This window comes from Ambystoma mexicanum, chromosome 2q, assembly GCF_040938575.1.
Source record: "Ambystoma mexicanum isolate Mex_15411 chromosome 2q, UKY_AmexF1_1, whole genome shotgun sequence".
In the NCBI taxonomy this organism is placed as follows: domain Eukaryota; kingdom Metazoa; phylum Chordata; class Amphibia; order Caudata; family Ambystomatidae; genus Ambystoma; species Ambystoma mexicanum.
In genome coordinates this window covers 1,170,141,778-1,170,157,058 of record NC_090924.1, presented here as the reverse complement: position 1 = coordinate 1,170,157,058, position 15,281 = coordinate 1,170,141,778, and the positions used below count along the sequence as shown (strand labels likewise).

Here is a 15,281-nt window from a genome sequence, read left to right as displayed (position 1 = left end):
CCTTCCCCCATTTTGTTTCATTCCTTTCATGTGGTCCCTTGCCTTGTTGGGTACTTGTTTATCTCTACACTTCCATGCTGTATGGTTACTGTTGTATCTGAATTATGGTCCATGTTATTACATACTCATCCCTTTTTGTGAATGATGACTCTGAATATTGTATCCTGGAACGTTAAGGGATTACATATCCCAATGAAAGACAAAAAGTGCTTTCACAAATCAATAGATCAAAGCCCTCTATAGCCTGTATGCAAGAGTCTCATCTTTCAGTTAATGAAGCTGCAAAATTCAAGCGACTTTGGGTAGTTCAGGTCCTTTCAAGCGCGCCCAACGAGAAGAAGAATGGTGTTATCACACTTATTAACAAAGCACTTAAATGTGAAATAGTATCCACGGAATCTGAACAGTTAGGTAGATGGGTGATCCTCAACATATCCATAGAATCTACGATTTATACAATTCTAAATGCTTATGGACCCACATCTGCAGATCATTCCTTTTGGATACAACTTAGAAATCATATATTACGCAGTAACTCCCTCAATCTGATTGTATGTGGAGACTGTAAACAAGTCATGGATCCTTTTACGGATAGGAAATCTGATGTGCGGTACACTAACACGTCATCCCATACACAATTTATTAACTTTATTTCTGAAACCGGCCTTAGTGACACGTGGCGAATCCTACATCCCATAGATTCAGAATTTACCTTTTAGTCTACACTCCACAACTCCCTGTTAAGACTTGATCATATTTTTATCCATAATTCTATGGTTAGTCTTCTTCTTGATGCCCAGATAGAATCCATCACAATTTCTGATCACGCTCCAGTGCATATCAAAATTGCTACACCAATAACCTCTCATAACTCTTGTAGATGGAGATTGAACACTAGTGTAATACATCTTTCACTCAGTTTATCACAGAACGGCATAATACTTTTTTCTCCCAAAATAAAGATCTAGATACATCTACTCCCAATAATTGGGACTGCTACAAAGCGGTCCTTAAAGGTCATATTATTTCCTATGTGGCTAATAAAAAGAAAAATTTGAAAGCGGAATCTGAATCCATACTCAAACGGCTTAAACCGCTGGAAACTCAATTTGCCCACACTAACTCCTCTGTTATCCTTAGAGACATCATGAAACTCAGATTCCAATATAACAAACTTATCACACAATACTCGTATTCCAATCTGCTTAAATACAAGCCAAAATATACCAATTTTCCAATAAAGCCAGTAACACTTTGGCATCTTACCTTAAATTTAGGAATGAGAAATTTCGAATTGTTGTAATTAGAGATCATTTCAGAAATAGGAAAATGGCTTATAAAGAAATTGTGCAAGTCTTTAAAGACTTTTACTTTAATTTATATACTTCAGAATCACCCCTAAATAATCCTGCTATTCATGATTTCCTATCTAATATAATGCGCGACTCCTATCCTCAAATCGATCTCTCCTTCCTTAATGATCCTATTACACCTCCTGAAATACACTTGGCTATTAAAAACCTCAAAAAAGGCAAAGCCGCAGGACTGGGTGGCTTCCCTATTGATTTCTATGCCCACTTCTCCAATCTCTTAGTTCCTAAAATGATTAATCTTTTCTCTCACTTCATTCTAAATAACACAGCCCAAGGTTCTTTCTTAGAAGCTATGCTAATTTTATTCCATAAGCCTGATAAAGATCCAGAACTCCCCCAAAGCTATCGTCCAATTTCCCTTATCAATACGGACTGTAAAATGTATGCAAAAAATTATCGCCAATAGAATTATTCCTTTCCTACCTAATCTCCTCAAACAAGATCAAGTAGGTTATGTGAAAGGCAGAGTTTCCTCATCCCATATAAGGCTCATTTTGGATGTTATCGAAATTTTAAACAAATCAAATGACTCATTCGTGGCAATAGCTCTTGATGCTGAAAAAGCTTTTCGATAGAGTTGAATGGAATTTTATGTTCCAAGCTCTCAAGTGGCATGGATTTGGCCCCCTTTTTTGAGTTTGCAACTTAAGCGAGGTGGTTTCATGCAAAATGTATCAATTTAACAAAAGAGTGATTCAAATAAAATAACTGCTCTGGAATTTGTGTGATTACGGTATACTATCTATTACTATCTGACTCAGGGCTGCTATAATCTGATGGTTTAAAAGTGACACCCATTTGAGGTAGCTGGCCAGATAGCACAGTGAATTAAGTGCTTGCCCATGATATCTATGCGCAGCCGGCTGTGGCAGGTTCAAATTGCAGCATGGTCAACTCAGCCTTTCATCCATCTGAGGCCAATAAATTGAGTACCACTTTGTGGCATAATAATGTCTTATGTTATTTCAGCACTCTGATACCCATGGGTGTGTAGAGATATTTAACAAATTGTTGTTAGATGTGAAATTATGACAAACACATCAGTGCCTCTACATAAGTGTTTTAGTGTGGAGTTGTTTTTCTTTATTTAAAGATTGCCTCTCACTGACTTCTAGTTGTAATTTGCGCTACCACTGACTCCAGCAATATCATAAGTGATGACAAACGAGGTCATCAATGAATTCATCTGTCAATGTGCTCTCGTTTCAAGGAATATCAACGGTTATGACATAAGTGATGCCTAAAGTGATTCCATATGCAATGCCATAAATGATGTAATTTCTTATGTCATCATTGGGAACTAGTTTCCAGTGATGTCATCAGTTTGTCATAAGTGATATCCTTTTGATGTCCTCTGTGTGCTCTGTTTATAGAGATGTAATGAGTGATACTTAAGTGCTGGCCTTAATGATGTCATGAGTGATGTCATCATTTGCTCATGAGCTTTGGAACTGGGTGGCTGGGTGGGCGGCGTAGCTACATAACCTGGTGAATTTTGGGAGTTTTGATGCATTAAATTGGCACCTTAGCATCACCTCAACTCGATATTTCTTTCACTGAAATGTAAGGGTTTTGTTGAGTTGACCGGATTCATCTTAAGGGTTACTTGACTAAAGTTGTATGACGTAATAATTTTAATGTGAAAGCAGAGTTATCCATTTCAGCCAAATCATACACACCTCAGTGCCACCCAGTAGACTTCACTGGAAGTTCATATCCAGTTAAGAGCCAGATGGGCAATACATTGTCGGTCTGCAAATTAGCTCAAATGCCAAGATTTTGCTCAACTGACGATTCCTAATAAGGGCTAAATACGTATGTGTTTGTCTTAAACCTTGAGAGCTTTCTGTGTTTGGTTGAAAAATGCTATGTATAAAATGTCACTGCTGTCTAGACAAAGATATTTGGCCTCATTACGAGTCCGGCGTTACAACCCTGGTGACCCGAAAATTCCAGAGGCGGAATTCCGTAAATTCCCATTCCATTGGAGTCCTCAGGACTCCATGGGGATGAGGACAATGGTAATACTGGTTCTGTCTATGACGGAGCTGGTGTTTCCATTTCTGCCAGACCTGGCGGGAGTGACACCTCCCGCCTGCAGAACTCGCATCAACCGGTCCGGTAACAAGGGTGGCGGCAGATTTACCACCACCGTTGTTTCCGGACCGGCAGGGTCGTAATGAGGCCCATTTTCATAAAGCATAGGCTTGAGCAATGAGGTAGTTTCCATACCAACAATGCATTGCAAATGTGGCTCTGAACTGGAGGTGAACATCCAATGATGGCTAAAGGTTGTCACTGTGTTGTTTGTTACTTGCCTGAAATTATTAATTCTGCTTTTCTGCTTTCGCATTTCAGGGCAAAGATGTTTTTTTCAAGCCTATTCAAAACAAACACACACACACAACCACCGTATTTGTATATTAGGTCAAATTCATGGTAATTCCTTGTTCCCTCTGTGTGTTTTTTTTTCCTCGTAATTTTTGCATTATTTACTGTCGTGCCAAGTGTGGCTCACTACATGAGTAAAGTGTCAGTCACTGACATGAGGGAAGCCTGACAGTTAAAGAGCTTCATATTTGCAGACCTCGGACATGAAGCACAATATACGAACACATTATCAATATTTGCCTTGGGGTGCTTTAGATATACATGCATTATATTGTCATTTACTATTTATTTCTTTATTTATACATTTATAAAGCACACTAAACCCGTAGCTATCAAGGCACTGTTCCAACCAGTTACACTTTAGTCTTCAGTGGACATACAGAGTAGGGAGGTGGTTGGGGAAAAGTGGAGGGATATACGGTCAGACTGGGGCGAGGCCCTTAAGAGCAAAGTTAGTTGAAGAGCAATGTAGAAAGCTGATTTGCAGACATTTCAAGTTAGTTGTACATACCTGTGCAGGAGCTCATGTTCTACCGTTTTCAGATGTAAAAGGGCTTTTTCATCTTCTTGAAATTTAAATATTTCCACAGTGGTACTAATTTTTGGGTGATTAACTACAAAAACGTACAGTGCATCATCTGGAAGAGAAAAACATACAAAACTGTAGAACAAAAACACAGCTAATTCTTTGCTATGTATATATAGCTCAGAAAGAATAAGGTCATATTTCACTCACAGCATTTAAAGAACTAATGTTGTCTGACTTTTAAAAGAATAAGATGTGGCAAATGTTAATAGACTGAACTTTCAAGTAAGGAGGCTTTGTGAATTGCCTGCATTCCGAACCCATGTGTTGCATTGACTACATGTTAATAAGGCTAAACCCTCTTCACATGTAGAACACGATAGTTCATAAGAAACTCACCAAGCGTTAATGTATTGCTTGACAACCATTACAGAAAACTACATGTTCGTATAGGTACAGAAATATATACTGTGCGTAAAACAGTTAAACGTGCTCTGTTATTTTATCTGAATACAAGTTGTATGGACTGGCGCCCTTTCAGAAAGCACATGTTCTCCATTTCTTTAGACTGAACTCTTCTTGTATGCTACTCTTCTATTTGTTGCATTCTTTCTGATCCTTTTGGCTTACTTACTTGAATGATGGCGCTCCCTTAAATCATGCCGGCACGATTTAACAAGCATCCACAAAGCCAGTAAGTTTGGCTTTGTAAAGTGAAGGTGTAATTTTGGCAAGACAAAAAAAACAAAACATATTCCCTACATTTGCAAAGTCAGACAATATGCTTTACAACATCTCCTTTTAAATGTTATATTTGATTTTAGAGTGCCTCTTAGCTGAATTTCAGACAGGTCGTGTTATTCTGTCAGCAAAATAGTTGTGTCAATTCTGGCCCTTGTCTTTGTTGCTGTAAAAGGGCTCAGATTGAGAGGAATAAGGCAAATGATTACAGCACAGGACGGGTCAATAATTGTTGACCAAACCAGCCACTAACATCTAGCAATATAATAAAAGGCCAGATGTATTTTTGTCACTGTATGTTTGTCTGGTGCAGTACCTTCACCTGTTGTCACCGCTAGAGGTAGCTGCAGGCTTAGGATATATAGTGGCCCTACTGTGTTAATGAAAACCTGCACTTTGGCCCATGTACATGGGCTTGTACACTAGTTTAACTACAAGTGGCTCTTGTCGGCAGTATTTATGACTAGTGGTCCAGAACAAGCATTGACAAAGCCAACAGGTCTGCTTTTGTAAATGTCGATGATAAGAATTGTGTGTCCTGCAGGAGTGGGCTGTGTTTACAAAAACCTGATTAGCCTCTACATTTGGAAATCCAGTGTTTGTTTCTATTTCTAACAGATACCAAGCAGGAAGTTTAGAAAAATACATTGACAAAATGTCTACATCTTTGCAGGGGCCTGACCTTCCCTAATGGATCCCAAATAGTATTTTAAATGTCCCATGTAACATTTCTGTAAGGCATTGCTGATACTCATAGAAAGACAATTTGTAAAGCTTTGCAGAGTGTGGACCAGTAAAATATTTATAGCGATCGATGAGTACTGTGCCAATAAGACCCGAGGCGGCAGGCCAATACTGCCCCAGGTAATGCCCCCGGGGCCGTAGTTACGAAGTTAACGAAGCCCCGGGGGCATTAACGTGGGCAGTAAAATTATTTCAATATCTCTCTGCCATTAAATATTGGATTGATTTGCACTCTGTGATGTTAAACTCAACCAAAACAGATGTGCTGTTCTTTCCTGCCAAATACTCTCTCTCATCTCTTCCCCTGCCTATCCAGTTTCCATCTGACACTCTCCCCTACTCTTCTTCTGCTAGAAACCTCAGTGTCATCTATGACCATTCTCTACTTTAATTTTCAAAACTCACCTCACCGCCTAGATATTAGGAAATCAGGCACCTCCTTCCTTTCAATACTGCCAAGCTTTTCTTAACCACTCTTTTTTTTCTCTAAACTGGACTACTGTGCCAGCATCCTCTTTGGTCTCCCCAACTATGCTTTCTGTCCTCTTGACAAGATCATTAACTTCACTACCAGGACTCTCTTTGAATTCCCTCACTTCACACCTACTTCCCTGTACCATCACCAGGCTGGATGGCAGACGATGTAAAACAGGGACAGAATTAAATGTTTTCTTCTGGTTAGCAAATCAACCCATGCAAAGGCACAACTGTATTTATCCTCATCTATTCAACTCTACAAGCCTTCTCATCATCTCTGCTCTGCCTTCTTGACTATCCTTGTAGCACCTTTCCCTCCTTATGTTTCCTCTCACTTCTGCTCTTTCTCCCTTCTTGCTCTACTTGCACCGAATTCTCTACCCCCGGACATCTGAGAAACAGTCCACAACCATTTGTTAAAAAACAAACTAAAAGCCTACCTCCTGAACACCGAGTTACACTCTTAATCTACTTCATCTGCCTTCTAGCTAACATTTCCCCTCTCTACCCTGCCTAACTTTCTACTGCCTCCACTCTAGCACTTCATCCATCGTGGCCATATCCCTAACACAGCTGGCCATACGACCCACTGGCACTTAAAAATGTATAATGTTGGTTGTCCTTAATCTATGATGTCCACCCATGTATTGTCCCCGATGACTGTTCCACTTACTGCACAACACACAGGTCAGAATGTTATTCAAACTCACTCCGTTGTAAGACGCTCACTGCTTCCCATACAAATCTAATTTCTTATTTTGGGTGTATTAATTTGTGATCAAAAGGGCATTGTTCCTCCCTGAATATATAAATAAGTAAAATAAAGTAAATAAATGCATAGACTTCCTCTCAAGTAGCCCTGTGCTTGTTATCTGACTGCAAATAATTGGGTTCCCTGCTGTCCTGTCTAAGACCTGATCCAGGTCACTAGTTTCAAGCCAGAATATAACGGAAAAAGACACTTGTATGTCAAGTCATTGTTGTTCTGGATCTGGGTCCTAATGAAGTACTCTTGACGCTCAGTATCCTACCTGGTGCTCATGCTACAGCCCCTTGCTACCCTTTTCCCAGCTATACATTCAGCCACACGTGTACGGACATCAGCTTGCACCCCACCCTGTGCAGCCCCACCGGTTCCAGTGACATCACTCCACTGCCACGCTCAATCCGCCATACAGTTATATCCACCCAAGCCTATATATTACCAAGGCAGAAAGGTGCCGACATGCAGTTCTACATCGTTCCTCCCTCTCTTTGTATGACGATTAGCCGACCGATTCATTCATAAGCCCTTATCCATATCCCTGGCTCCTAGCAGGCACAGATCATGGCACCATCACGAGCCATGACACGTCTTGGATATTCGGAGCTCAAGCGTCGTCCGCTCCCTAGACAACACAGCGCAACCAATCAGGAAGCCCGCCGTGCAATGAGCCCCGCGGCTCCATATGTTGCACTAATCTACGCACAGCCTCCTCCAGCGGTCGCCACAACTACCTGCTGGCGTCGATTAGTGGACCAATACACACATATGTCCTTATCCATATCCCTTGGTTCCGAGCAGGCACAGATCACGGCGCCATCACGAGCCGTGACACGTCTTGGGCATGCATAGCTCAAGCGTCGTCCGCTCCCTAGACAACACATCGTAACCAATCAGGAAGCACGCCGCGCAACGAGCCCCGCAGCTCCATACATTGCACCAATCAACGCACAGCCTCCTCCAGTGGTCGCCATAACTACCTGCTGGCGTACATTACAGGAGGACTAACGCGCTGTGCTCACTAAGGCAGCAGCAGGAGACACAGACACAGACATCACGAAAGGAGCGCAGGAGCCCCTCCAACAAGGTGAGAACCGGCATAGCATAGAGAGGTTCTCTCTCCCTGCGCACCAGAAAAGGGATAAGGGGAGGGGGTCAACAGCAGCACCAGCACCACTTCCCCCTGCTCTTTGGCTCACCCGGGACAGGCCAACGTAAATCAGTAGTCCTTCCCTCACCGGGGTGTAGGTACCCTTTCGCATCTGGTACACGTGGGCCGGGTATAACATGGGCTAAATCCACCTGCCCATATTTCTATACCACTTGCCTCATCAGCATTCTATATCACCCCAATTGTAATTAACCACAGTGGGTCATGATATTTTCACCCAATATAACATTACATATTTTCCCCACAGACAGGCGCCCCCTACCGGTCAGAGGCAAGCGTTACAGTGAAGTGGTCCTCCACTCTCTCTCTCCTCCCAGACTCCACAGCAGCCACCACAAGATGGCACCTCAGCCTCCACGGAAAAATAGGTCGACACACAGAGACCACGACTAAGGTAACCAGGCAACATCAAGCCTTAGGTACAGACCTCATCACTGCCTGATATATATACCAGGTCCCTGACAGGAGTTCACCCATGCTCTCCTCTCTTCTCCCCCTCTCCCTTTCTGTCCTTCTCTCCATATACCCAGAGGTACTCACCAACACACAAGGAAGCCCTCTACACCCTGCACAAGCAGCCGTCTGCCTCCTGTCCTCCGCGAGTGCCCAACCCAACCCGGATCTCCTAGGAAACTTGGGATCTTGCTACCGACTACGCTCCAAGCACAGCCGGTAACTTGAGCTTTTCTAAAATCACTGAATAGAAGCTGCACTCACAAAAACCTGAGGAACTCTCACACTTCTTTTAATGTCTCATCCTGACACAGGGTCTACCTACTAGAGGCCCTGAAGAAAGTGCCTTGTATTCTTTAAGTACATAGAAGCCCCGAAACGTGTACACACTAGTCAGCGCACAGAAGATGATTATGGACAGAATACCTACAAATCCTTCATTCAATAGTGTGTTAAACAAATGTCCTTTGAACACGTTGGCTACATTCTGAGATATCCCTATAGTCCAAAGACCCAGACCTCAAAAGTCAACCTGAACATTTGAGTTGAGAGACTACAAGAAATAGTGACGGCAACACTATTATATGTAAAAGTCTTTTATCCCAATAATAACCCTGCTCAAATGACTAACCCTACAGGAAACTGTTCCTCAGAATTCATGTGGCATCCCAGACCTTTTTATAACCGTTTTGCTTGATTGTATGCCACTCGAAATATGCTTTAGCAACCACTTTAAGCTGCATTCATGTTCCTTTTTTCTTTGTCCACGTAAGTTTGGCACTGAGAACTTAAAGTGAAACATGGTTATACTTTATTTTATTCTTTTTCCACACTGTATATATGTGTCACTGTAAACTTTTCGCTACTGCATTATACACTTGTACTTTATAAATTGTTTTTGCAACACACTAATGTTGTACATGGTCATTTGTCTCCAGTCTGGCACATATAGGGCCCAAATCAATAGAGGCGTGGTCCAAACTGTAGAAGCGGACATAGACCTTGACCAACACAAAGAACCGTGACGAGTTCCTCAGTAGCCCACTTGTCTAACATTTAGCGACGATTAAAACAAGGACAATGCAGGAACAAGTTTGTGCCCCCATTAATGTAAGGAGGGCCTTCTTCAAATCTTTACAATTGGAAAGGGGACAACCTTTTTCTTTGTTGTCACCAGCCTCTCAGGATAGCATGGACTGTATAGGCCAGCACCACTGGAATGTCATATAGCAACATTGCACCAAACAACAGTGCCTTCCGGACCATTGATATAGTGGTTGTAAAAAGCCAAGAACATCCACATCAGTTTGGTGACTTGTTCTATTGCGCCTGTCTTTTTGCCAGCTCTCTTAGTCAATAGGGACTGGGCATACCAATCATCATTCCCTTTCTCTGACAGAAAATGCTTGGTCGGACAAGGTTCAGCGGTACTTGAAGCCGACGCACCCTGATCCTCAACCAGTTCAGGCTTAGGATATATAGTGGCCCTACTGTGTTAATGAAAACCTGCACTTTGGCCCAGGTACATGGGCTTGTACACTAGTTTAACTACAAGTGGCTCTTGTCGGCAGTATTTATGACTAGTGGTCCAGAAAAAGCATTGACAAAGCCAACAGGTCTGCTTTTGTAAATGTAGATGATAAGAATTGTGTGTCCTGCAGGAGTGGGCTGTGTTTACAAAAACCTGATTAGCCTCTACATTTGGAAATCCAGTGTTTGTTTCTATTTCTAACAGATACCAAGCAGGAAGTTTAGAAAAATACATTGACAAAATGTCTACATCTTTGCAGGGGCCTGACCTTCCCTAATGGATCCCAAATAGTATTTTAAATGTCCCATGTAACATTTCTGTAAGGCATTGCTGATACTCATAGAAAGACAATTTGTAAAGCTTTGCAGAGTGTGGACCTGTAAAATATTTATAGCGATCGATGAGTACTGTGCCAATAAGACCCGAGGTGGCAGGCCAATACTGCCCCAGGTAATGCCCCCGGGGCCGTAGTTACGAAGTTAACGAAGCCCCGGGGGCATTAACGTGGGCGGTAATGGCCCGCCGCCTCGGGTCTCATTGCCATTAGTACCCCGGCCTGTTAGACCGTGTTTCGAAACAAAAAAAAAGAAAAAAGGGAAAGAAATGGCCACCGGGAAAGGGAAAACGTAGTCCGATTTCCCTTTCCATGGTGGCCATCGGGAGCGGACGCGCTGGGAACAGAAGTGTTTCCAGCACGTTTGCTCCCAAGACAAGAAGAAAAAAGAAGGTAAGTGGGGTTGGGAGGGCGGAAGGGAGTGGAGGAGAGGGTAAAAAAATGAAAAAAAAAACATACCGTGCTCTAGGCTCACATAGGCTCGGAGCGGGGATGGCCCCGCTCCGAGTCTCCAAACCCTGGAGGTTTCCATCGTCCCCCGCATGAGACCAAGGGATAGAAGGTAAGTGGGGTGTGGAGGGCAGGCAGGTGGGAGGAGGGAGGAAAGGGGGAAAAAAAGTCTTACCTGAGTCCCCGCCGGGGGTTGAAGGCAGCCTCCAGACATGGAGAGGCACAGAGCAGGGATTACCCCATTTCGAGCCTCCTCATTGGCTGAGGGGCTGGTACACCCCTTGCCAGGAACAGAGTACCCGGCACACGCAGGACACACCAGCGTACAAGGGAATACTGTGTGGTATGGCTCGCAAAAGAGCCAATCCACACGTTGTATTCCCGGTGCGCTGCGCGTGCCGGGTAATGGTGGTGTGCGTTGCAAGGACTGTCAGCATTATTTTCTTTTTCATGGACTGAACTGATCTCTGCTATAAATAAAAATAAATATGACTTTTAACAGAGTCTGCGAGTAACATTAACAGACAATTAATGTCCAAAGCAGTGGGGAGGCCTTCGTTGTTGAAATCTTGTCTGGGTCCTGCCAGAAATGTCTGTCCCCAGAAGGTTGTCGCCATTTGTGTATTTGTTTAATGTTGGCAGCGTTGACAGGAAGATACTGGAAAGGAGGATGGACAAAGCCACAAGCACAATGCAATGGGCAAATCATAGGTGCTCTCTGCATCATACAGCACATATTTGTCACCAGGGTCCCTTTGCCGTGGACCTCCAAGAAAGGGGGGAAAGCTCTTACTAGCCAGACCGAATGTCCACATCCCAACCCATGACCCTGCCTACAAACCCCTCATACTGGGTTACCTTCTGTGGATTCGCTGTGGTGTTTGTTTGGCAGAGGTCCTGTTCGTCCAGAGATCCCTGTAAGTAAGTATTTTAGAGTGAGTTGAAGTCTTTATTTTGTCATCTGCAATCTGTGTGGGTAAACAGTTGCTTCAAGTAAATGGACACCAGAGTAGGGGCTTCATTTATTGTACTTTAGCCAAGTGTACATCCGGCCAAGGTTTTTGCCAGGGATATAGCCTTTCTGACTCTTTGCGGGTTAAGTCCAAGGACTGCTAAACTATACATAAACCTGAGTTACTACTAATTCAATGAGATCCTCCTCCAATAGAAACCTTCCATTTCCTTCATATGTGTGGATCACCTGGACCGGAGTACTCCTTTGCAAAAGCTTTGCACGACTTATTGGACAGCTTAGTACTTAGGACACACACCAAATTGTTTCTTTCTTAGGCACGCGAAAGATAAGTTCTTCTGTCCTGAAAACACGATTCTGTACCTTTTGCCAAATCTGGATCAACGCAACCTTTAAAAAAGTGGTAGAACACACACATGAAACCGAAAAGTAGATTCTATATTAAGCTCTGATGAAGCCATTAGTTAAAAGCCCCCTCTTTCGCTTACCAGGTCTGGCCATAATGCAACTGCTTTTGAAAGGCTTATGACTGACCCCTAAATCCTCTAACTGACATTAGGATTATCAACAGAAAACAGAGTCTGAAAAAACCCTCTTTTGAGACAGTGCAAGAATTTCTTTCTGATAATTCTGGTCAAATTGAAGCAAACATCAACAAATTCCAATGAGTAAAAGAAACATCTTATTGAGCTAGGAACAATATTTTTTATGTCATCAATTAAGGAAGTGTGACGTCAAAAAGGAATTCATTAAAAAAATTGCAAATATGTTTCTTCGAGTCCAACAAAATAAACCTAGGCAAGTTCACTAAATAGGACACAGATTATTTTGAATGCCTAAATGCTGCTCATGATTATATAGCAACTGAATGCAAACATTCAGTCCCTCCTGTAAGGGTCTAGAAGTAGTACTAGCGGTGGCATGTTTGTTGGCATAGACATTTATAAAAGAGATAAATGAAAAGAAAACCCTAACTTGCCCTATGCCTAAGAGGGGTTTCCCTGCCTCAACTAAAATGCTAATGGGTCTGGCAGAATGATCAAAGTAAAAAACCCACTGTCCTATATCATAATCCTGCTTCTTTCCCTTACACTATAAACTAAACTGAAGAAGTAAGTTCCCTTTGGCTCAGAAGAGAGATGCCTCTCTTCTGGGCATGGGATCTATACTTCAAGGTATCAATTTGAGAGTTCTCAAAATATAGTTCAGACCCAACTAGTGGGGTATAGTCTCCCTTTCCCTAGCCTTACTCAGGCTTTTTTGGCAGTCCAACAACTGATGGGGAAATGTCTCCCTTACCCTGGCCTTTCTCATGCTTAGGAAGCAGTCCAACAACTGATGTGGCAATGTCTCTCTTCTGCAGGCCTTTATCAGGCTTATTATGGCAATTCAACAACTGATGGGGGAATGTCTCCATTCCTCTGGTCTTTCACAGGTTTATATGGCAGTTCAACAACTGATGGCAGAATGTCTCCCTTCCCCTGGCCTTATGATATAATCTAAGACTCCTTCTCCATAAGACTAGGACCAGAAGGTATGTAGGTTACATGTAGGTTTATTCTTTCAGTTATTAAGTAGAGATAGCACTGGGACATCCAGCTAAATGAACCCCGACATGGAAGAACCAACACTCCGCTATCAACCAGCTGAATAACAACAATAACAGCTCCTTCTGTCCCTAAAACCACCAGACAGCACCTCACTGTCCCCCAAAACACCTCTTATACCTAAAACAACTGGCAGCAGCACCTCCCTATGCCACCCCAAAATCACTCCCTACAATGAATATAAACCACTCCTGCCTTTCCTAAAACCTCCAAAACATAAGCACCTCACTACCACTAAAAGTTTCCAGGCAGCACCTCACTACCCCTTAACACCACACTGAAACATCTCAGTACCCCCTTAAAATCCAGGCAGCATCTCACAACCCTTAAACACCAAACTGAACCTCACTTCCCCCAAAAATGACCCATACAGCACCTCACTGCCCGCTAGACAGCACCTCACTGCCCCCACAAATGACCCAGATAGCACCTAACTGCCCACTAGACAGCACCTTACTGCCCCTAAAACACCGGCACACATAACCAGGGAAAAGCACCTCACCGTCCCTAAATACACCAGACCACCCCTAACAAGACCAGACAGCACACACTGCCCCAAAAACAACCAAACAACACCTCACTACCCCTATAAAGACCAGACAGCACCAGACCGCCCCTAACACCAGACTGCACCTCACTGTCCCAACACCAACAGCACCTGACTGTCCCAAAACACACCAGAACTCAATCCGACAGCACCTCCATAAACCTAAAACCATCCCTACAAACACCAGACAGCACCTCACTGCCCCTACAAACTACCAGACGGCACCTCACCGTCCCAACACCAGGCAGCACCTCACTGCCCCTAAAACCAAACCCCTCACAGTCCCTAAAATGACCAGACAGCACCTGACTGTCCCTAACAACACCAGACAGCACCTCACTGTCCCTGAATGTCCAGACAGCACCTGACTGTCCCAAACACACCACACAGCACCTGACTGTCCCTCAAACACCCAAAACACACCAGAACACAACCAGACAGCACCTGACTGTCCCTACACCAAACAGCACCTGACTGTCCCAAAACACACCAGAACATAACCCGACGGCACCTGCATGAATCTAAAACCATCCCTACAAACACCAGACAGCACCACACTGCCCCTACAAACTACCAAAAAACCCAACAACACCTCACCATCCCTAAATACACCAGAAAATAACCAGACAGCACCACACTGCCCCAAAAACAACTAAACACCTCACTACCCCTACAAAGACCAGACAGCACCTCACTGCCCTTAAAAACACCAGACTGCACCTCACAGTCCCTTACACCAAACAGCAGCTCACATTTCCTAACACCAGACAGCTCCCCACTGCCCCTAAAAACACAAGACCGCACCTCACAATCCCTACACCAAACAACACATGACTGTCCCAAAACACACCAGAACACAACCCGACAGCACCTCCATGAATCTAAAACCATCCCTACAAACACCAGACAGCACCTCGCTGCCCCTACCAACTACCCAAACAACCAAACCACCTCACTGTCCCTAAATACACCAGAAAATAACCAGACAGCACCACACTGCCCCAAAAACAACGAAACACCTCGCTACCCCTACAAAGACCAGACAGCACCTCACTGCCCTTAAAAACACCAGACTGCACCTCACAGTCCCTAACACACCAAACAGCACCCCACAGTTCCTAACACCAGGCAGCTCCCCACTGCCCCTAAAAACACCAGACTGCACCTCACAGTCCCTGACAGCACCTAACTACCTGTTGG

At 43.6% G+C, this 15,281-nt stretch overlaps 1 protein-coding gene across 1 annotated transcript in view; it reads right to left on the bottom strand.

The window, feature by feature from the left end:
- LOC138570024 (serum paraoxonase/arylesterase 2-like) overlaps nucleotides 1-15,281 on the bottom strand; it is a 771,286-nt gene that overhangs the window by 341,489 nt on the left and 414,516 nt on the right. Inside the window, exon 5 of the mRNA XM_069648557.1 lies at nucleotides 4,276-4,402. Within this exon, the coding sequence (XP_069504658.1) occupies nucleotides 4,276-4,402 (127 nt within the window). The remainder of the gene's footprint in view (nucleotides 1-4,275; nucleotides 4,403-15,281) is intronic.